Below are 24,800 nucleotides of genomic sequence, written 5' to 3' on the forward strand. Positions count from 1 at the left end.
AAAGAATAATACTTTGTAAGTTTCATTTGTTCAACTACCTGCTCTTCAATGTCTTCTGCCATATCGCTAATGCGTCGACCAATAGTACTGTTTGAAAGTGGCACCTGGTCTATTTTTTTTGAAGCCTGCTCACCCAGCATCTCAAAACAGACATCTTTGATGCAATCTTTTATTAACGTTTCACCAATTGTGAATGCCTTTTTCGCTTTGGCAATTCGCAGAGCTACTTTATATGATGCTCGTAGCGCACACGTGTTTATATGGGAAATACGAAACATTTGTTTTTGGCGACTCTTCAGATCAATGCGTTTTCTCTCAAAATATTCTTTTGGTTTTGTGCAAATGTCTTTGTGTTTGGTATTTAAATGTCTTTTTAGTTTTGATGGCTTCATTGCTTCGTTCGACAAAACCTCGCTGCAAATAACGCACTGCGGTTTCAACTCTGTTCCATCGTCCATTGGCATGAAGCCAAATTGAATGTATGATTCATCGTACTTTCGAATGAAGCTAGTTCTAATACGTTTTGTTGCACACGTTTCAATACCAATTGCCTTTACGATGCCATTTTCATTGTCTGAAACTGAAGAATCGTCACTACTTTCATATATCAAATTCTCTTCCTGACGTTTCCTTTTCAAAAATTTGTCTATCGGGCCTTGTTTCGCCATGCCTAAAGTAGTTATTTTTGAATAAAATAAACTTTTACTTTCAAGAAAACAAATTAGCGGTCTTGATAACATCAAAATAAAATGAAAATATTAAAAAAAATCTGAACCAACCTGACAATAGTTCTAGCAACTTTATATATTAATTTGAATAAAATTTAATAAATTGCAAAATGAGTTATTCAATTTATATATAAATTTCAAAATTACAAATATATTTTAATTTAGCAATAACGTTGTTAACTCCTAGTTTTACCGGGTTTTTATCAATTTTACTCTGAACATGTGCAAATAGCTGATAAAGAAAGATTGAATATTTAAGCTGGATCCGATAGTTAATTGGTCAAGCGTCCTTTCGCGTTATCACATTGAATATTAATTATAGTCATGCATATGCATTCGTGAACTTGCTTACCTTTAAACTCATCTACTAGTAATAACAATGACTTTCGCAATTGCGTTGCTGTTCAAGCTATGAATTTTCTGATTAATTTTCAAAATTTTTGGAACCTCGCCGCGGACCGGCAGCTATTGGTCCGCGGACCGGCGCCGGTCCGCGGACCACCACTTTGAGAAGCACTGATTTACGTTACCTTTCAGAAGATTCGTCACGTATCTTCATAATAACAGGTACTTTCTCTAAGTGATGTACTCCACTATCCACGTCTCCATCATCATGTTCATCGTCATCTGTTTTGTTATCTTCAACAATAAATACAACTTCATTCTCATATATTTTGTCATCTGCATCTTCATTTACAATCTCATCGTTATCTTAGAGGTTGTCATCTCCATCCTCATACACTTGTTGGTCAGCCAGCATTCTCACTATCATGTACTTCATTATCTTCATAATCATGTATTTCATTGCAAATAAGCAACAGGACATCATCCTCATCATCTTCTTGGTTACCACCCTCATCATCATCCACATCATCATCTTCATCTGCAGCATCATCTACTTGCTCGTTATTTTCATAATCAGGTTGAATATAATAATATATATTTACATCATCAATGTTACCTCATTATAATCGTGTATATCTTCATCTTCACGATCTTCATTGATAAAGACTATATAGATTTCTGGTTTGACAATGGCCACTGGTCTGTTTGGATCATGATGTGCGTTAGAAAACTTGTCCATCTTCTTTTTGAGCCATTTGAAAATTTATTACGAAAAAGAAATCTGTTCGAAATTTAAATTGGTCTTGCCATTAAAGTTGCACTTTTCACTACTACGGCGGAATGTTTTACAATTTAATCACGCACCGGATGTTACAGGAAGCTATAAATAATGTAGAATTTAAAACAGAATTTAGGATCTATTAAAAAAATGTATCTATGACCGCAAACATTGTGTAGTCTCGTGAAGTTTGTATTCAGCATAACAAATATATGAATGAGATTCTTTTTTCAAAATTATTAAAGATACTTCTTTTAACTTACACACAAACGTACATGCATACATATATACATACATGCATATTTACGGGCATACGTAGTTGCTTACATATATACATACGTACATACATAATTGTACATATGCAAATGTACATACATAAAATAATATATATACAAACTGCAATACCTACGGCAAAGTCGGATGAGAATCGAGCTCAACAGGGTCTTTCTCCGCTAATTCTGCCAAGCCCGTTCCCTTGGCTGTGGTTTTGCTAGATAGTCGACGATAGGGACAGTGGGAATCTTGTTAATCCATTCATGCGCGTCACTAATTAGATGACGAGGCAATTGGCTATTTGAAATTTTCATTAAAAGTTAAACATCTCAACCACCGAAAAACAAAATGAAGCAATCTACAATGAATGTAAGTATCAAATTCAAATGTCAAAATACGGGCATGCGGACATCATGTCGATATTCACGCACGCATTCAGACATGTTCAGTGACATTCAAACGTTTGTCTAGTTCCCTACATGCATACGCGGGCTCAGCGCCCTGCACGCACACCACATTCATTGTTCCTTGGTTTATTGTCCACTGGCCTGGTTGTCTGTCATTTGACGCGACGCTGTTGTTGAAAGCCCATCAGCACATCCGGAGCAGAGCCTTTACCAGAGGCATCATCATCGTTGGCGATCTGATGACGTTGTGTCCCAGATGATTTCACTGCCCTGATCTCGGATGGGGCCCTCAACTTTCTTTTTTTTTGCCTTCTTGTCCAGCCTTGTGCATCTCTGATGGCATCGTCAGCTCTCTTTTCGCTATTTTTTTGTCCAGCCTTTCACGCGGTTCGTCCTCTGTCGATGGACGCTCCAGATTTTCAGTAAAGCCGCGTTTAGCTCTCAATTTATTATGGAGCACTGCTTCTCTCACTCTCATGTCATTTCTTTTGAATAAACAGTCTCGGCTCACGTACAATCCATCGCCTCCATCCTACTTAACAATGCGTTTACACCACATACATACATACATACCAACGAACGAAATTTCATTTGCTTCTCCAAATTTATTAATCTAAAAAAATAATTAATAAGAAGACAGGATGACCACAGTAGAGTTTGTTCAGGAACTCAATGAGTGTGGCCATCTTAACATTACTTTTAAAATGAAATCAGTTTTCAAAAGAAATTATTAAAAAATAGTATTACATAAACATAACATTCCTATTTTTCCTGCCTTATATATAAAAGTATTTCTTAAAAGAATAAATACAAAATGAAAGTGAAAAATGTTTACTATCAACCGGAATTTCACATAATTCATGTTTTATACTTTAATGAATACATACATACACAAACATGCATACAAAATACAGATGTGTGAGACAAACAGAAACATGTTCACAAAACTTGGTGATATATCATCTGCAAACAAGTTTGTTTTCATTCACCACCATCATCATCACCATCATTGTCATCATATCAGTCATCGCAATCAGCATCGTGCCATTATCACGAGCGCTGTCGTTGTCATCATCAAGGTCATCATCATCATTATCATCTTATATGTGATCAATCTATATTGTAAGCATAATTATTATAAATGTAACAAATGTCGTTATCACCATGCAATGAACACCATCATCTTCATCAATCATTGTTATTATTATTATTACTATTATTATTGTTATTATTATTATTGTTGTTGTTATCATTATTATTTTTATGATTCTAAACATCATATTGAACAATATCATCGTCGTTTTCTTGGACATCATCGCCATCATCACTATGAACACCATCATTACAAACTCCATCTTCATTAAGTATTATATAATATATCATCATGTTGAGTGTTCTGGATCGTTGTATTGAGTGTTCTAGATTGTTGTATTTAGTTTTGACTCCGGATTCAACTTACACACCATAATTTAACTTTATTATCACTACTAAATGAAAAAATATCTTAAAAAACACTTAAAATCAGTCAATTTACTTGTTTTTCATAGTAAACTTTCTTTATATTTGTTTTACAATATACGGAGTCAAATTATGTGATTTTCAGATTAACATTTATTTTCAGTTTTAAAGATGATTTCTTATAGCTATGCATATTCATTTTCTTAAGAACACAATCCTAAAAAAAATCCAACTCCAGCAAAATCTCATACTCCGACAATCTGGTTTCGAATGATCAAATAAATTCAATATTAATAAACTAATATGAAATAAAGACAAAATAATACCAGTACAAACAATCAAACATCCAACATATGCGTACAACATATGCAGCCACACATGCATATCTACATACATACACGCATACATACACTCATACATACTTACATACATACATACATACATTATACATACATACATACATACATACATACATACATACATACATACATACATACATACACACATGTTCAATTAAATGTTCAATTGAACGCCGACGTGAGCGAATAACGAGATATCAATTGTTAACCGATTTTTTCAGATGTTTGACTGTTTAGTGTCACTCATCGCTGATTTGGTTTTAACATACACACATACATACATACATACACACACACACACATACATACAAGCCAACATACAAACGAGCAAACGTACATTTCAAACTTACATGCAAACACACAGATTTGAAAGAATGATGGATGGATCTAGGAAGGACTTGGAATCATTGAAGAATGCTTTCCAACATTCGGATCCCGTGCCACGATTTCATTATGAGACCAGGCAGTTCTCGGTTGTTCAGTTCGTGCTCTTTTTTGTTTCGTTGTTATTCTCTCTCTCTCTCTCCCTCTCTCTCTCCCTCTCTCTCTCTCTCTCTCTCTCTGTTCCTCTCTCTCTCTCTCTCTCTTTCCCTCAGATGTCTTAACCATTACACCATCTCTTTACCCAAATGTTGTGGAGATGTGTATGTTATGGTTGATGATGATAATGATGATGATAATGATGGTGATGTTTTACATTTAGTTGATTTGATACTAAAAATAAAGTTAGCAACAATTTTTGTCAAATTTCCAAGATTTAATTTTTTTAATTACTTTATTTTTCAATTATGTATCTATTTTTCCATTCATTCAATCATTGTTTCGTTAATTGGTTGATTGATTGATTGATTGATTGATTGATTCATTGATTCATTGATTCATTGATTCATTGATTCATTCATTGATTTATTCACTCATTCATTTCAACATTTATGCTATGTTAGTTGTTGTCCTGAACTTGGCGACAATGACCTCGAGGTAACTGTGGTTCGAGGGCTTAACTTCAATCCACCGTCTGGTTGTTATTGTTGTTGTTATTGTTGTTGATGTTATTGTTGATGTTATTGTTGATGTTGTTGTTGATGTCATTGTTGATGTAGTTGCTGTTTTTTATTATTGATGCGTTGTTGTTGTGCGTGTGTTGTTGTGTGCTGTTATTGAATGGTTTTGCTTTTGTCACGTGTTCCGTGTTGTTTTCTATTGATGATATTGTCCCCGAGCACTTACATTCGATGGCATCGTTCACCACACACAAACACACGCACACAAGCACACGCACACAAGCATACAACTACCTAGACCTACAGAAACACCTAGCACACAACAACACTCAACATAACAAAAAACAACAACAACGTACCAGGTTACAGTGCCGCAGATTTGCACACATACGTCAGATACGAATTTCCATTCCCTGCTAGTTTCACTTTCATTTTCAATCACTATTTTGTCTTTTTTTTTGTTGCTTTTTTTTTAATAAACCATCCAATAAACTTGTGGTTTATTGGATGGTTGACCAATTAATGGATTGGTTTATTAACTTATTGGTTAGTTGATTGATTGGTTAATTGATTGATCGATAAGTTGTTTGATTGGTTGTTCGGTTTGTTTGTCGGTCAGTTGAACATAATATTGAATGATTCACTTTTTTAATTTTTTTTGTTCTGGTCAAATCTTCTTTTGGCTTTCATAATTATTATGATGGATTAACTTACATGTTTTTAATTAAGTGTTGATGTTCTTTGAATGCAATGCAGGACACACCTCAAACAGGTGACACCCCTGCAATTAAAGGTACCAACTCACCTGGTCAGTAGTGTAGTGATTGGCTGGTTGGCTAGTTGGTTGGTTGGTTGGTTGACTGGTTGGTTGGTCGGTTGGTTAGTTGATTGGTTTTTTTGGTTTGTTGGTTGGTTGGTTGGCTGGTTAGTTGGTTGGTAGGTTGGCTGGTTGGGTGGCTGGCTGGTTGGTTGATTGGTTTGTTTGTTGGTTGGGTAGCTGGCTGGTTGTTTGGTTTGATTGAATAAATAAAATAATTAGTTAAATGTACTGTTTGGTTGTTGATTATTTGGTTGATTCATTGATTTTATTTAACTGATTGATCTTTTTAGTGATTGATTGGTTGATTGATTAATTGATAGATTAATTAATTGGTTTGGTTGATTACTTGCCACACGATTTCAAACATTTACATACATTCACATACTTGACCTACCTGATTCAACATGTTTAAATGATGTTTGAAACAACATTAAAAAATAATAACCGACCCTGACCTTCAACCAGAGTTTAACCACGTGACCAAATTAGAAGTCAATCGTAAGTCCAGATCATTTCTGAGGCTGCTGAAGAGTAGCAAGACGTTCAAGATGGATGTCTATTACAAGAGGTTATTTATTAGCTGGCTGGTTGGTTGGTTGGCTGATTGGTTGGCTTGTTAACTGGTTGTTTGGCTGGTCAGTTTGTTTGCCAAATGATTCTTTCAATTGATTGATTGATTGATTGATTGATTGATTGATTGATTGATTGATTGATTGATTGATTGATTGATTGATTGATTGATTGATTGATTGATTGATTGATTGATTGATTGATTGATTGATTGATTGATCACTAACCACACCAGGGGCTTCTTGAAAGCTGACAAAATCCTGGGCAGCGTTCAAATCAAACTTCAACCTCTTGAAGACAAATGCATTTATCATGAAACTTACGATGTATGTTTTTATATTTTGATACTCTATAATACAACTATAACTAATGATAATAATTGTTAATAATAATGATAATTATTATTATTATTATTATTATATGAATGTGGAGTCGAGGATTTAAATGGGCTGGGCTATCCTGTCAAATTGGGTGATCTTTATTATTGATAGCGTAGCATATTTTTTAGTTTATCATCAGTAGTTCTGGCTTTTTTGTTGTTGCCTTCGGAATCGTAAATTTTTTCTTTGATGTTTTTTGTGTGTTGTTGAGCACGTAAGTTAAAGGCTGGATATTTTTCGTCTTGCCGTTAATTTTTGGGCAAAAATTCTTTTGAATATTTTCGTTTTTTAGGTTCTTACCATCCAGGTTGTTGTAAATTCTATTGTTTCGCTGATTTGTGAGAATAGTACGTAGTATTGAGCATCTTTTGAAGTAACTGCTAGAGAGTAGGGTAAAGATTTTGGTTTGCATTTGCGAATTATTGTTAAGATGATTTCTTGGCAGGAGGAAGGGTCGGCTTGACTGGCGTTTGAAATTTCTCTATCCAGTTCCAGAGTTGATATATTTTGTGGTTGGCGCTGCTGTTTAAAATGTTGTGGTAGCAATAAAAGTATAAACAATAACAGTAAATAAGAGTAATAAATATTAACGATTTATAATAATGTTTTCGCGTAATACATCCATCCATTCATTCATTCATTCATTTAGTTAATGGAAGGAAGAAAAGCAGTTGGTGGGAAACTTGAGGTTAGTTATACATTATATTATATATTTTTGTTTACTAGTGTATTATTAAAATTATTATTATTTGAGCGGCAAGATGGTGTAATGATTAGGGGGCCTGGTTCAGCTGCTGCACTGGCATGGCAGGGTTTTAATGTAAAGAGATCTGCGCCTATCATGGTTGCGATGCACGATTCACGCACGTGAACGTGGGCTGTGCGTGCAGTTGATACGTCTGGGAATTTGTTAGAAGAGATTTAATAAAAATTACGTAATCTCTTATCGTCAGTTTCTGGCTCTTAATTTTCTACTTTCTTGACAATTTTGAATCGGGAGAAATATTTATTTGTAATGTGCTATCTTTTTTTAAATTTGCTTTTTTGGGAAGTAAAAGGTAGAAATAAAATCTATTCAATGTTCTCTGGCATTCTAGTAAGTATAATAAAGATATAATATAAAAATGTGACGTTTTGTGACCGGAAGGTGAAACTTCGGGTGAGGGACCCGTTTGTGAACAAGCAGGTTGAGGAGGCCAGGGAGAAGTGGCTGGTCATCGACGAATTCGTTAGGAAGGTGGTGTCTCCTGCCGCTGCTGCTGCTGCTCAACAGGTGGGTTGGTGAGTTGTGTCGTTAGTGGTGTGTTGTAGCTTGAGTGTTTTTGTTGCTTCTAGTTTGTTGTTGCTGATGTCGTCATTTTTGCTGGTGTTGCTATTAGTGAGTTAATGTTGGATCGTGTCGTCGTTGTTGTTGTTGTTGTTGGGTGCAGGTGAAGTGTTGTTGCTGATATGTTCTTACGCCGAAGTTGTGCTGAGCTTCAATTTTTGTTATGTTGGAGTGTTGCTTGGTTGTGACGACGAGTTGAAATCCCTAGAGTTGTGACATTTTATTACTACTATATTTAATATTCTCCTGAATATCCAAATTAAATTTAATCTTACGCCAAAACATCCCAAATATTAAATAGCCAAAATACGGAAAATGATAAAAGTTGATGATAAATATTTAATAACTGGTTTATTGACGTCGCTTAATAACACTGACGTCGCTTAATTACTTTATGTTAATTTTCAGCACTTAATGGTATTAGCTGTTCAGTCATTAACTTGTTTTTTTTTTATTTTCAGGTGCCACAAGCTCCTCCGAAGTACGTATTAATTCAAGTCATCATTGTTTTTATATAATATGTTGTTAGTATTATATCACCAACTATTATCACCTGTTCATCTGGTTATTAACGATGTTCTACTATTGTTTGTATCGTTGAAATAAGAGTTATATCAGATACGACATTTCGGCACGCAAACACATTTGTGTGCGTGCATGCACAATACCACACAACACACGTGCGTGGTGTGGTACCACAATTTACTCATGTGCGAGTATGTCGTGCTGTCAGAAAATGCGACGATCTTTGTTTTAAATTAATCAAATAAGGACACAGCTACTTCCTAAGCCGTCACCATCTCAACAACAACGTGCATCACCCAACCACAACTACTGCATCTCTGTGCTGTTGTATGAACGAGATGCCCTTGAAGAGAAGCTGGCCAAGTACAGAAGCAGGATGAAACCTGCGGAGGTTGAATTGCTGAAGGAGAAAAGCAACATGATGCTGAAGAGAGCCAACGACCTGAAGAGGCAAGTGCATGAAGCCGGCGAGGCATTCATCAGATGTTAGTGTATATTCCACCTCATCATTGTCACTATCTCTTTCTTCTTTAACATATCTCATTGCTATTGGTTTAAATGTCTAATGGGTAAAAATTCCAAAATAAATAGATCTTGAGGCGTTAAAACACATCATAGTATTTTAAGTAAATAGCAGTTGAAATAACTGAATATATACTTTAACGTGACTTGCCAACAAAAATGCAGCCTACATAAGCTCGCTGAAGCAGATGAGCACAGCTTACTCAGCAGAGGCGAGATCGAAGGCCTCGCAACCAAACAACAACGACCAAGTTAAGGTAGTACTCGAGAAGAAGGCTCTCGTTGACAAGGAGGTCAGCTCAGCATATTTTATTCATTCGTCATACTCTTTTTAATAAGTTCATTTATGTTTTAATTAGTTTTTTTAATTTATTCCTAATTATTCAAATTATTGTTGAACGATTTATTCATTTTTGATAATTTTCATAAACAATTTACTTTCATAAATTTTGTGATTTCTAGATGGATGTTCTTCTCAAAAAGTTGCCTGCCAAAAAATAGCAGGGCACAGTTTGACCGATCAGCTTTTTGTTTTCACTTGACGTTAATTTTAGCGTACATCAAACATCATCGTCATCATTTAACTTGATTTTAAGACTTCATTCTTAAAGTTGTATCATCCAAAAACTGCAATCCCAGAAAAATTTGGTTCCATTTTTATCAACTTTTCAACTTACTCGCGATTGGTCAACGTTTTATTTGAGGTGTTTGTTGTATATGGACAGATGTGAATGGCGTCGAGGGGTATTTCGGTTTCATCATAGGTAGCCAAACGGCAACCCCCGATCTCGGGGAAAATGTCGTCTAAACGTGTGTTGTTGTTTGTTGTATATGGACTCTGTGCGTGTGCACGCTACAGTGCCATATGACCTTATCAAAATTAAACTAGATACCAATTTTATCTTGCTTACCATTTTTAATTTTATCACTTCTAACAACCATCCAGCTCAGAACATTCTCCATTCCTAAATCAAATGTTAATGGATTGCCCTTCACCTTAATAATTCATCTTCCATGCGATTATCTGAAATTTTCACAAACTGAAAGCTAAACTCGTGAATAATGTCCACTTCACTCAACTCCATCCGACCAACGATGGCCAACGTGCAAAATTCAAAGAATTATACTTCTTTCCTCTTACCATTTTATAAATTAAACAGAATTATGTCACCACTGAAATAACATATTGCGTTCTGTCTTGTAAATATGTAAAGATCGAAATTATTAAAATTATGTTTTAGATAAATAATACTTACATTACTTTGCTTTTTAATTTAAATATAATTTATATATTTTGTTTTCGAATGTCGATTGTGATGTTTTTAATTCAAATATTCGAAATATTTTATATATTTTTATTTCTAATAAAATCCCGAGATGACAAAATATTTGTTGGGCAATATTTCTGAGGTTAACAAAACTACTGCACCATTTCTAATGGCTACCAATTCAAAATTCCTTCAAGATATATAAACAATTGGAAATTATCTGATGAGGTCCCACAGAAGCAATAACTACAAATTCAGATTATAAACCTACCAGATTGTTTACTTTCTCCAACACCAACAGCACCGATTAACTATAAACAGCTGGCCATCATGAATAATGATCTAACTATTGACCAATCAATTACCAAACAATCAGCCAATAAATCAACCATCCAATCAATCAATCAACTATCCATCAAATCAATTAATATATCAATCAGCCAATAAATCAATCATTGTTGTTCTTCAGTCTTCATTCCACTGCCAACTGGTCCGTGCCTCCTCTCCCAGATCATGCGGTGCTTCTGTTTCATGTAGGCCTCTCTCACATCCATTCTGAATCCCAAGTCCCCATCTGTGCATAAAAAATTTATCAACGGTTTAAGGATCAAATTACATAATAATGGAATGAGATGGCTTGCAGAGACCCTGATTCAAATGCGTGGAGAATCCTGATCCATTGATTTTGCGGGTGTGTCAGATCATGAAAAACATTCACATGACAATAAAAAAAAATAAGTGTGAAAATAAAACAAAAAATTTTTAAATTTCTGAAAAATCTGACGTTGGTCAATAAAAAAGTGTGGCACAAGTTATAATGACTCGATGTTGAAATAAATTATTTGTTAGTAAAATGGTGAAACAAAATAGAAATAACAACACTGGATTTCTTAAATAAGCAAGATGTCTCAATCAACCAGAATGTAGCAGCTCCATCATTATTTACAATTTCCACATCCTAGCACAGCTATTGAAATGTTAATTTAAGATTCATAGTTTTATGACTATTTTGATCATGGGAGCCATGCCTCGAGAGCTCATATGATTTATGTATCTTAATTAATTTGTTTTACTTCAACAAAAAAATTAAGTTTTATTTTTCAATTTTATGTTTTGTATCATATATAATTTGTATACATAGTTCAGAGCAATGCATTTGCATTTAAGTCTTTTTTCCAGGCCAATAATTAACAATACAATGAGATCATGTAATGTAATTGCATAATAATAATATTGTATAGTTAATTAATAGCATATACTACGAATAATAAGAAGTGAATGAAAAAGGTCTCATACATTTAGTGAACCAGTTTGCTTCTGCTTCAAAGTAATCCTTCTTTAGTTGCTCACAGTGTTTGGGAGCCTGGTGCTCGTAGTAAATCTCACACTCGATTCTTCTTTGTCTTAAGATAGCCAAGATCTCATCATCAACATTCCTATTTTGAACATAAAAAGAATTTTAAAAGATTACAATACATAGATTAGGATGCATGCCTGATAGTAAAACATTCTGCAATCTTTATGGAATAGTGATTTATGTTCCCCGAGAATAATTGAAACAAGTACTTAAATTCGCTAACTAACTTGTCTCTTTTAAATTGCTCATTGGCTTCATAGTAGCAAATGCTGTCATTGATGTCACATTCATCAATTGTTGGGACTCTTCTGTAGCGACGATGGTAGTAATAATGCTTGTTCTTACTGCGGATGGGATCTAGAATGCTTTCTGAAACGAAATTATAAAATTAATAAACTTATATATATATATATTTTATAATAAGAGAGAAAGAAGTACAATATGAAAAAATTTTTTTCATTAAATTTTACAGGAAATGTTTATTACTATTTTAAACCAAGAAAGTACATTGTTGAACTTGCAACCTCTGAAGTAAGTAACCGGCACATCCACAATGCTTCCGATCGACCTTATAAATGTCCGAAATGGAGGTTCACTCGAGTCCTCGGGCATCTTGATATTTTTCTAGGCTCAAATTTAGCTTAACTTTTTACACGACCTTCCACAAAAACACAGACAACTTAATTTTATTCTTCTATATTCTTTATTATTTATTTAGGCTCAGATACATTTAAAACATATGTATTCATTAATGGGTGTGGGTAATAATTACTTGTATTCATTAATGGGTGTGGGTAATAATTACTAACAGGTAAGGTTCTGTTTGAGCCTAACCATGACGCTCCAGGTATTGAATTACTCACAGAACGGGAAATAAAGCTTTTGATTTGAACGTTGACCTGGAACCAATTATGTTATTACTACGGATATATATATACTATACAATCAATCAATCAATCAATCAATCAATCAATCAATCAATCAATCAATCAATTAGCTCATAAAGCGCTATTTCCGCGATGTTCAACAGCGCTCCTCAATGAATTTTGAAAACAGATGGGTCTTGAGATCCGCTCTGAACTTCGCAAGTGATGGAGAAGTAGTCAGTGAAGTAGGTAGAGAGTTCCAGAGAAAAGGACCAGAAAAAGCAAAAGCAGATTTGGCAAAAGAGTGTTTAACACGAGTTAAGAAAATGCGAGAAGAAGAAGACGAAGGTTCAATTAATATATCTGATAAATACTTAGGAAATAATTTAGATTGAGACTTGCATATATATACATATATATATTATAATGTATTTTTATTTTTACGTGTAAACGATTATCCGCTGCAGTCCCAATTATTTTGATGATTCCTGCACTTATTGTAACGGGTGGGTGATGTCAATGCTGCTATATTTTCTACTTCTGATAACGTTAACAACTGGGTAAAATACGATACGGTAATGTCAGTATAAAGTTTCACCACACCATTTTCACACGTTTAAATAGATTTAATTCAACCTCATCTAAAACTGCAATGCGATTATTTCAATCTCATGTCTATGGATGAGATGGGTGTTTCTCTTTCGATTTGTTTGCGGGGTTTTTTATCGTTCGTTCGCGTGCGTGAAATTGAATCTGTTGGAGGGCGTTCGAAAATTTCCTAACTCGTTTGTTCCTAAATATAATCTGTCTTAATTTTAACTTTTTTACTTTCATTCAGATGCCAGCAAGTGCGGATTGTTTTTTTTTTTTTAAGAATTTCTAAATAGCACCAAACACACCAAATAATCACTGAACTGAACTGATCATCATCAAATAAAACAACAAATTACCACAAATCACGAACCCGCACAAAAGAAGTTGAACACGTGAGAACAAGATGACTTTGCCGCTGAACACTGATGTTATTGTAAGAGTTTGTAATTTAGTGTCGATTTTATTTTGTTTAATTTAATTAGTTTTTCAGTGTTATGTAGGTTTATTGCTGTTATATTGTTTGTAGTGTTAATACTTAGTTAATATCTTAAATTAATAACTTATTTATGTTATGCTCTCCTTTTTGTTATTTCAACCTTTTTATTTTCAATTTGAAATTTAAATAAATAGAATCTTTTTGCCAACATTTGAGAAATCAAGCATTATTTAATTTTATTTCATACCATTTTAAAAATTGATATGTTTTATGGCCAAACTTCTTTTTTATAAACTTGAATACAGGTTACTTTGTCAAACGCCTTTTCATCTCCAAGCCAGTTTTGGGTTGTGACTGTGGACAATCTTCAAAAGTGTGAAAGTTTAAAGCTTAAGTTAAACAAGGTTAGATTTACTAATGGTGATAAAATGAAAATCTTGGTATACATTACTTATTCATTATAATTTTTTTGCAATTAACTTTAAATTGTCTTTCGATGACAGCATTACAACAATCCAGCAAATTTAAAACAATGGGCAGAAAAAATATCTCTTGGTGATGTTTGTGCTCTGAAGTCTCCACTGAACTTGTGGTGCAGAGGACAGGTGGAGGATGTTTATTGTCTTCCTGAAGATGGTGGTGATCAATTGGTGGACATAAGAGATGTCGATGATGGAGAACTTTTCCAGGGGTTATCTCCCAACAAATCTTGCTTTGTGCTCGAATCTTCATTTGCAAAACTTGAATTTCTGGTAAGTTAACAGTTCTTGACAACTTCTTCTTTTGTTCTATTTTTGTTTCTAACAGCAGTTTTTGTTTTGTATTGTTTTTTGATGTGACAAAATCGACATTGATGTTGTGAGTTATAACATGACATAAACTATTTTTGCATTCCTACCAGGCAGTTCGATGTAGATTGAACAGAGTGATGTGCAAGACTGACGACTTGGTGTGGTCTCAGCGTGCAATTGATATTTTCAAATCATTGGTATCCCCACCAAAACAACTCCATCTTCGAGTTGTCGGGTTCCTTTCAGATGTTCACATTGTTCATCTTTCCACTGAAGGTCTTATATTTTAAATATCATATTTTCACTCAAATTTATTAATTTTTGTTTATTGTTATAAAGATTTGACACTTTTAATGTAAATGTTTTTTCAATATTTTATTTTATTTTTTTTCAAAAATAAAAATCTGTTATATTAACTAGCCTTTGATTATTTATCTGCTTTAATAAAACATTCATTTTAAAAATTTATTTTATTTCTATTTTCAAAACATTTCTTTCTCAATGACATTCATCCATTGAGATTATGAGTATTTGAGTATATGTGCGCATTGGTTAATAAGTAATTTACTTGAAATTCACGTTATAAAGTTGCATTCATTGGGGATGTTGGCATGCTATTCTATACTTGTACATATTTTATTCATTATTATTGTATTGTAGGTTAATTGTATTTTGTTTTTTCTTGTGGGGCATAGTAACGTTCAGTTCGTTCATGTCTTTATTAAACTACTATGTTATGTTATTTTATTGAAAATGATGCTATAATATTGAAGGCAAGTTTGTGTATTTATGTATTAATTTTTTGGGGAAAGGCATACCACAAGAAGAGACACTGATTACTTACTGACTGACTTAATGTAAGGTGACCATCGAAGTGTCGATGCTGGAATATTGAACCACGTGTGAGGAGTTTGAGAGAAAATCTAGAATGTTTTTGATTTTGTTTTAATTTTGGAAGCACTCAACTTGAATTTTTTTAATTCACTGTGGTTTTCTAGACTTTAACATTGATAATGTGTATGATGATACTGACGATAGTAATGTTCTTGCTTTGCAGTTGTTACTGTTCATGAGTTTCTTTTTTTTGCAAGATAATTTTTAGTCTTTATTATTGCAGCTCTGACATTTGCAGAACCACTTACATTGTTACACATATATTATCTATATATCTTTTATTATGTTCTTCAAATTTTCATCCATTGATTTGAAGCAGCCATCTTCACCACAAAGGCTGTTTATCCTTTTCACACGATGTTTACACATGTATTTATGTGCACGCGCATGCACCGCATCATATACGCTGAATATATGATAGCCATTGAGAGGTTTGACTCAGCGCGCATTTGAACCACTTAGCCATATCGCCGGTCAAACATGCGGCAACTTACGTCGTCTTACGTTTAATTTTAACAGATAACATCGATGTTGCTAATGCGTTGATAAAATCAAATGTTGTCTTGGACATGCAGAGGAGTCAGAAGAATTTTCCGGAAGATCTGTTACAGATTATTATGAAGTTTGCTTACTTTGGAATTTTTAATAAATAATTTCTACTCATGTTATAATAATATGTGTATTGCTTTTGAATAATTACTATTTAAATACGTTTGAAAATATTCTAAATAATTTATAGATGATATTTATTATAATTAAAACAAGCAAATATAACCCAAACAGAGTGGATGCATTAAGATTTGAAGTTGCAAAAGAGTTGTGCATTCCTCATGCATACCACTCCTACCCCAACAAACTCAGCAGCATGTCAGAAGGTAGTTTGGTGGTGCTCAACATCAAACAGATCCTCACCCCCAACCAAATGTTGGCCAGCGTGCTCTCCAATGATTCTGCCAGGCTTGAAAAACTTGAGATGGAGATGGAGGAACATTACAAGAAGTATCCATCTGAAGAATTGCAGTATGTACTTTGATCATCATATGATTCAAATGTCTCAATTCATATTGATATTTAATCAATGTGAATAAGATAATCAAAAAATGAACTTTTCTAATGGAAATAAATTTCCACTGCAAAATAGTTAACACCATTTCAACTTCAACATTATTTGAATACGAACAGGTCTGATGGATGCCTTCTGTACGCCTTCAAATGTCCATCGCTTGGTACCTGGCAGAGAGTCATTCTGCTGGACGTGGATGGAGCTAATGGGACTATCATCTCAGTTGATCATGCTTACATGAGGTCGGTCGAGATCAATCAACTGAAGACGCTCAACAAAAAGTTCACAAAATTTCCGTTCCAGTCAGTTTGTTGCTCTCTTGATGTCGACGTGCAGCACTTCACGTTGCAGGACGTTCATTACCTCAGGTACGTAACAGCTAATTCAAACTGCAGGGCACAGGTTCTTGGTATTAAGGAGCACAAAATGATTATAGATTTTAGTTTGTCTTCTGGAGATAGTGCAAAAGCGACTATGTTGAATTTTATTAAGTCTTCAAGAAGTATTTTTGATTCAACAAAGCAGTCATCTGTTAATAAAGCTTCTGTTAAGAATGCACCAGCACTTGCAACTGATCATGACCATCCAGAGGACAGCAACGAACCAGCTCACACACTGACCTACAGAAAAAGTAACACATCAATTGAACCAGGCTGTCAACTCTATGTAACGCACATCAATTCCATCTCTGATTTCTATGCTGTTAATTTGCATGAGGATTATCAACAAACACTCATGCTTATGCTGAGAGAACTAAAAACTTCCTGCTCCAAACTTGGTAGGTCAGGGGTTGATGCAACCATGCTGTCGACTGGTAAGCCTGTAGCTGCTCTCTTTGACAGCATTTGGAACAGGGCCTCTGTGTTGGAGGGGCAGAGTGTAGCAGATGGGTTTGCCACGTTATTCTTTGTTGATTTGGGTAAAATTGAGAAGGTGAAACTGTCCCATGTACGGATTCTTCCAGAGTCATTCATCATTGACTACCCTGTACAATGCCTCAGGTGCTCATTGGCACTGTCCAAAAATTTAGAGAGGAATCCTTCTATGAAGCATGAATCACTGTTCAAAGAGTCATGTGAGGATGGCGTCTTCACTGTTAAATCTTCAAAACTTGTTGATGATGTTTGGTTTGTAGATCTATTGGATGAGGAGAATGAAAACAGATCTGTCGTGCAGTGGTTGACATCGGCGTCATCAACCATCTCACCATCTCAAACTGTTTGTATGGTAAATGGAACATCACCTGAAAAGACGAATTCAGATGATCAACTACCTCAAAATAATTGTAAAACTATCATAAACTCATTTCTTGAATTGAAACCACCAAGATCACCATCACCAAACAATTTAATTGATTCAAAATTATTTTCTCCACCATCAAATTCCTCAATCATTAAATCCTCACCGAATATTTCTTCCAAATCAAAGCAACCATCTCCCACTCCATCCAACTTTTCAAACGTTCCAATTGTCAACCAACCTCACCCATCTAATTCAGCTTCTGAGTCAAGTAAAATTGCATCAAAACTTCAAGAACCTCTCCATAAGAATGATTATGTTCAAGTGGTTCACACAAATGATATTTTCCAGTTTTTTGTTCAAAAGTGTGATGACGAGTCCATTAATATAATAAACCAAACAGTGGAATCATTGAATGGACAGGAGCTGAAAGCCGTTAGTAAGGTGAAGGTCGATGATCTTGTTGTGGCCCCATTCGATGGCATTCTATTCAGGGCGGTCGTAAAAAAAATTTTGCTCAAGGACGATGTCGAGTTGCATTTTGTAGATTATGGAAACGATTGCGTTGAGAGCTTGTCGTCATTACGTCAACTACCCGCTGACATGGATTCCCTGCCTCATCTTGCATACGAGTGTGCGCTGAAGTTGTCCAGTTGTTCTTCTGTAGACCCTGCATCCCACACTGCCTGGTTCGTTGAGTGCTGCGAAAATAAGTGCTTCAGAGTAGATGACTGCTCGTTTGATGATTCAAGAAACACATTTGTTGTTGACATTGTGGATGTTCAAACGGAGCAGAACATATCGTCACTGCTTGATGCTCGTCTCACCCATTTGAACAGTAAGAAGATTGATGCTGTCTGCAATACTGGCGAGGACATTCGTGTGGAGAAGGAAGAATCAAAGAAAGAATTGCTGGCAGATTCTTTCTCGCTTGAGGATTCTGAGGAAGTTATAACCACTGAATCAAATCCACTTGATGATCACGGTGACAAAACGTCTGTCGAAAACTTAAGCATGGAACTGCCGATAAAAATAAATGACAACGTCGCGATAACGCACATCAGCAGTCTCAACAAATTTTACATCAACCTCGTTGAATCAGTTCTCAACAAGTTAGTTGAATTGACGGATGAGTTATGCGATGAGTGCATGAAATCGCCGAAGAAGTACAAACCAAAAGTTAATGGTGAGATGGTTGCCGTCCGATTTGACAACCTGTGGAATCGAGCGAGGGTTGTTGAAATATTGCCAGATGATCAGTTCAGGTTTGTTCGTTTCATTTGTCTCACGTATGTTGTTTAATAATTATATTACTTTCATTCTTTACCCATCTCACATCCGCTTAATTTGGTCATGAAAATATAAATTAACAATGTCTAATTATAAAATAGAATGTTTTCATCATTTGTTTAATGTGACGATTGACGATATTTACAATATTCCGTTGCGTTAACTTGCTACGTTTTTCATATTAACATTTTCAAATCAGTATGTCAATCAATGTCGAAACTGAAACTGAAAAATTTAATTATATTTAATGAGTTTTTCAAAACAATTAATTCTGACGATAAAGTTTGTTTGGTGGCAACATACTTCAGTGGTCATTTTATTTTGATTTCGATGTTGAAATTTCAGAGTGAAGCTGATCGACAATGGCAACCAGGAGTTGGTCACACCAAAACACATCAGATGCATATCCGAGCAGATGAAGACCTATCCACTTAATCCAGTCATAAGGTGTTCGTTGATGGCAAGCAAGCAGTTGGTAGGAGATGGTGGTGTTGGTTCTATCTGGACTGATGAAGGTAGCAAGTGGTTCAAGGAAAATTGTGAATGGAAGTCCTACAGCGTTGCAGATATTTGCATGAGGCCGAGCTATTCCATCGAAGATAGTTGTGTGTGTGAGATCAGTTTGAAGATGGATGACCACCAACTGCTGGCAGACTTCCTGGCTACTAGCGGCTACTCAAAGGTCAAAATAGATGCTAACAACGACAAAAATTCAAAGGTAGAAGAAAATGTTAATGTTAAAAAAGTTACAAAGACGGTTGAAACGTCACCTGACAGCATTCAGACTGACAATGAAACACCAACAAAAACATATAACGGGAATGATGAGCAAATTAATGATGTTGATGATGAAGAAGTTGACGAATCCAATGATAACGAACATATATGTGACACAACTAATGATAGAGTGTACTTCAAAGATCTCGGTGTATTGCATATTGTACTGAATGAGGACCTGGATTGTGAGACAACCATACCTACTGATCCTGGTGCTTTCTGGTGTCAGCATCTTGACGCATGTTAGTTATCTGCTGTTTGCTGTCTCAGTGCTGCTATCATTAAACTGTCATCCACACAGATCATTTCATAGTTAATGATTTTGTTGAATTTATGCGAAATGTGGTTTGTTATCTAAGTATCTAATAAACAGCATTGCCAAATATTCTGTGAAGTTTATTTTACAAATTTTACATCGATCCTTCAGTTATGCAGATGCAGGAGATTCTCGACCCGCCACAGACACAACTTCCGTTTCCTGCTTATGTTCCACGAGAGGATGAGATTTGTTATGGATACTATGAAAGTTGGTCGTCTGCAGCTGCTCATTTACTGCCGTCACTCACTCATTGTTCTATCGTTTTTTTTTGTTCACCCATTGTCCATTTTTACTCACTGTTCATTCACATCCCTTAAAATTGTTACTTATATGCAGATGGTGTTGCATGTTATTTAGAGTGAATGAATTGGAATGTTTCAAACAACAACAGATAATGAATGAATGAATTGGAATGTTTCAAACAACAGGTTATGGGGACTGGTACAGGGTGAGGGCGGTGCGCAGCAATGAAGCAACAGCAGACGTCCTCCTCATTGATTACGGAGATTATGCCAGCATCCTATTCACCCACCTTATGCCGCTGCCTCTCAGTTTGAAAGCATTCCCTCCTCTGGCTTTTCTATGCACGCTCCATGGTCGTAATTTTGTTCCTCGTGAATTGGTTGTGTATGAGAAAATTAATATTTGTTTATACGTGTGTGTTTAGCAGTTACTCTATTCACAATATTTAATTCCGTGTTACTTGTATACACGCACGTCGCACATGTGCGTTTCATTTGTACGTGTTCGATCATGGATGTGACATTTTTAGAGCAATTGATCTTTTGTACAGTGATTGTCGAATGAAACTCAATAACAACAACACACGTTTAGACGACATTTTCCCCGAGATCGGGGTTTGCCGTTTGGCTGCAGAATGAAACTCAATAAGGAGATGCTCATTAAATAGTTGCGCGCTTGTTTGTATCTAATGTAATTCATTCATTCGTCCTTTCGTTCAGGAATCAAGCCAGCTGGAAAAAAAGTTGAGTGGCCCGTTGAAGCGGTGGAAACCTTCCAACGTCTTTCCGCAGGACAGCTGATGAAAGTGAAATGCGTTCAAGTTGAGGATGATGTGCATGAAGTTGTCCTGGTCAATGCAGACGACATCGATATTGGCGCACACCTCGTTTCTTTAGGCCTCGCAGCCGAGTTATAATTATAAATATCATCTGCATATTCTTTGTTCTTCAATCCTAATTTTTTACTTGACAATTTTGCATTGCTTTTAAACATCTAAATAGTCTTGAACTGGTTATCAAAATAATCTAATTTTGATCTTTTTCAGTTTATTAGAGAACAGTTTGTTATGAAATTTATTTTTCAAGAACTTTGAAAAGGATTCAACAAATCTGACGTGTTTAAAGTATTAAAGTACAGTTATATTTGTGCGCGTGAAGAGTTATGTAATGTAATATGCTATGTAATGTTACTTGGCATCAATGCCAATACTAACCATTTCTGTATCTACGATTCTAGTGTTGATTTTATCACTAATCATTTTTCTGTTGTTTCTACGTTTCACAATTTTTATGTTGTCCACTTGAAACGGAAGGAGGAGGCAAGCTCCAGTCCATCTAATCTGGACCGCGAGCACTGTACGAAGTACAGATTGATGGCGGGGCAGCTATATTGATGATGTTACACTATGCGGATAAGAGAACTAATTTTTTGTTCTGTTTTTATCTTTTAATTTCAAGCATTCAATTGGAAACCTTGATTTTAGGATACTTTGCACAGTGTGCTGTATTTTTTCCTTTTAGAAATTTTTTCTTGTCTGAAACTTTTCTGTCGAACATTTTTCAATATTTGTGACGCCAGTATTGTTGTTTATTATATAATAATATTATATATGTTTATATTATCATGTGTGTGATGCGTTATTTCACGTGTGTTTACTCACACTGTGTGTTTGTTGTTTGTTCTTCTGAACAAATTTAAAAAGAGGGGTAGTAAATGTACAATGTGTACGTGTATATGTTATTTATATTAGGTATATATATATATATATATGTGTGTGTGTGTGTGTGTGTGTTGGAAAGAGGCCATAATTTATGCAGTAGTGTATGTTTTCCAGAGAATGTTCAATTTATTAAAAATCGAATTTTTATCCAAATTCATCCAGCGGATGTATCTATCTCGATTTTTCACAAATCCTCTTCAGTGCAGCTTTGGTTTACATAGCTTAATGATGGTTCGATCGGATTGGCGTTGTGTGCAAAGTGGGGTGCCTCAAGGGAGCGTGTTGGGGCCAATTTTGTTTATCATTTACATTAATGATCTGTTTGATGTTTGTGCTGATAGTGAAGGTGTTCGATTGTTTTTGTTTGCAGATGACGCAAAATTGTTCAAACGAATCGAATCTCATGATGATGTTAGGATTACTCAGAATGTTTTGGATTTGATTGTCAAATGGTGTGAGAGGAATGATGTTTTGTTGAATGTGGAAAAATGTGTTAGCATGAGGTTTGGCAAGAATAATGATGAAAATTTGTATTGTATTAATCATTTAAATCTCGATTGTGTGAATAATTTCCGGGATCTGGGTGTTTCATTTAATAATAATTTAAAATTTGATGATCATATTTTTGCAGTTGTAAAGAAAGGTTATAATATGTTGGGCATGATTCACAGGCATTTTCAGTATCTCAATAAAAGTTCTTTCTTGATTTTATATAAAACAATGGTAAGGTCGGTTTTTGAATATGCGGTTCCAGTGTGGTCGCCGTGGAAGGTAGAGATGTAGAGCATATTGAAAGGGTTCAAAAGAGCAACAAAAATGATAAAAGAATGCAGGGGACTAAACTATGAGGATAGGCTTAGATATTTGGGGTTGCCAACGTTGAAGTACCGAAGAGTTTGAGGAGATCTGATTTTGTTGTTTAAAAAATTTTTGACCTAAATGATCAAGATTGTTATCCTGAAATGTGTTTGTACTTAAATGAAAGAACAAGAGGACATGAAAAAAAAAATTTAGGAATATCGGGTTCAAAGGTAACTTGCGAAAGCATTTTTTTACTTGTCGAACCATTCCTGTGTGGAATAAATTACCTGCCGATATAGTGAACTGTGCCACTGTTGACAGATTTAAAAATTCCTTGGATGATTATTGGAAGAATGAAAGTTTTAAATACAGCTGGAGAGCGGAAGCGCCTAGATAAACTCGCAATCCTCTGGAATGTATTTGTTGGTGATGTGCGGACGTGTGTGTAGCGATGTGTGTGTGCTTGTGCGCTTTGTGTTGATGTATTCATTGGTTTACTTATAAGTGTAAGGATAACGATATATATGATATACATTCTATGTTATGTGCACTTGTGTGGCTAGAGGTGCTGAGAATTGGTAGTGTCGCTTCTGACATGATACGTACCGGTCAATTGTGAAGTTGTTGTTAATTGGGCGGGTGTGTTTGTTCTGTTTTATTTGTTTGTTTTCTGCACTTGAGACTTCATTATGTATGAGAATGACCGTCTATAATTCTAAGATTTTGGCATAGATTCTCAACACCGTTAAGTGTTAAATTAATTAATTTGGAACTAACTACATTTATTTCTAATAGTTTTCAGGGTCGACAAGGATGGTGTGGCTACGAGGCTTGTCTTCTGCAGTGGACGATGTCGTGAAGTTGGATTGGTGATGGCCGGGATGAAGTGACGGATGGCGTGGCACCGGCTATGAGGACTATGCGTTGGACTGACTGAAAGATACATATTGCATTTATATATACTCAATTATTTTGTTATGGATATGGTACTGTAGTTTATTTTTATTGTTGATGTTATTATTATTGTATTTATTTATTTTTTTTTTGTCATTACTATTTCATATTATTATTGTTTTTTGGATATTTAAATTATTATCACATAGTAGATATGAGCATATGGAGTTTAATCTACGCTCATTAATTAAATGTTATGTTATGTTATAGCTTCTTAGAAAAAATTGCATTGGGGTGGAGGTGTAAAATCCACTGAGGGTGAAACATTTCTGAATTATCAATTTATAAAGCAAAAATTTTTCATCTATAGATTTGTCAATGAATGGAACCTTTTCTTGACGATCCTACTCTTCTCCTTCTTCTTACTTCGTTAGTCTTATGTAGGATTGTTTATTTTAACTCGCTCTATTATGGTCTTCCTTATTTTACACTCTATCCTTTAAAACTTTTAACTCTGCTGGTCGTCTAGTTGCTCGTGCCCCTTTCTTTTCTCATATATCTCTATATCTTGTTCTCTTGCACTGGCTACTTATAAAATATATAATAATTTTTTAAAATTTGTACTTTATGTATAAGTCTCAATCTAAATTATTTTTTAAGTACTTATCAGATAAATTAATTGAACCTAAACGCCCCGGTTTACGATCCTTCTTGTTCTCACTACTTCCTAACTCGTCTTAAACACTCTTTTGCTA

The 24,800-nt window shown here is 34.9% G+C and overlaps 3 protein-coding genes across 3 annotated transcripts; 2 read left to right on the forward strand and 1 right to left on the reverse strand.

Annotated features, from left to right (window-relative positions):
- Nucleotides 1-4,725: 4,725 nt before the first annotated feature.
- HELRODRAFT_191334 (hypothetical protein) lies at nt 4,726-10,879 on the forward strand (the record flags this gene model as incomplete). The annotated part of the gene is made up of 12 exons (XM_009017974.1): nt 4,726-4,829; nt 5,293-5,366; nt 5,712-5,764; nt 6,106-6,157; nt 6,635-6,737; nt 6,975-7,065; nt 7,769-7,807; nt 8,267-8,392; nt 8,908-8,927; nt 9,218-9,456; nt 9,659-9,786; nt 10,440-10,879. The coding sequence occupies 12 exons, from the start codon at nt 4,726-4,728 to the stop codon at nt 10,542-10,544; spliced, it is 1,134 nt and encodes a 377-aa protein (XP_009016222.1). The 3' UTR covers nt 10,545-10,879.
- A 334-nt stretch (nt 10,880-11,213) lies between these two features.
- HELRODRAFT_77448 (hypothetical protein) lies at nt 11,214-12,730 on the reverse strand (the record flags this gene model as incomplete). Its single annotated transcript, XM_009017975.1, has 4 exons — nt 11,214-11,335; nt 12,058-12,197; nt 12,346-12,487; nt 12,643-12,730. The coding sequence occupies 4 exons, from the start codon at nt 12,728-12,730 to the stop codon at nt 11,214-11,216; spliced, it is 492 nt and encodes a 163-aa protein (XP_009016223.1).
- Nucleotides 12,731-13,981: 1,251 nt separating this feature from the next.
- Nucleotides 13,982-21,546, forward strand: HELRODRAFT_171239 (hypothetical protein; the record flags this gene model as incomplete). The annotated part of the gene is made up of 11 exons (XM_009017976.1): nt 13,982-14,011; nt 14,320-14,418; nt 14,518-14,766; nt 14,916-15,081; nt 16,219-16,321; nt 16,483-16,719; nt 16,882-19,266; nt 19,637-20,310; nt 20,496-20,594; nt 20,816-20,983; nt 21,350-21,546. The coding sequence occupies 11 exons, from the start codon at nt 13,982-13,984 to the stop codon at nt 21,544-21,546; spliced, it is 4,407 nt and encodes a 1,468-aa protein (XP_009016224.1).
- Nucleotides 21,547-24,800: the final 3,254 nt, after the last annotated feature.

The sequence above is a fragment of the Helobdella robusta genome (genome assembly GCF_000326865.2).
Source record: "Helobdella robusta unplaced genomic scaffold HELROscaffold_20, whole genome shotgun sequence".
In the NCBI taxonomy this organism is placed as follows: Eukaryota; Metazoa; Annelida; class Clitellata; order Rhynchobdellida; family Glossiphoniidae; genus Helobdella; species Helobdella robusta.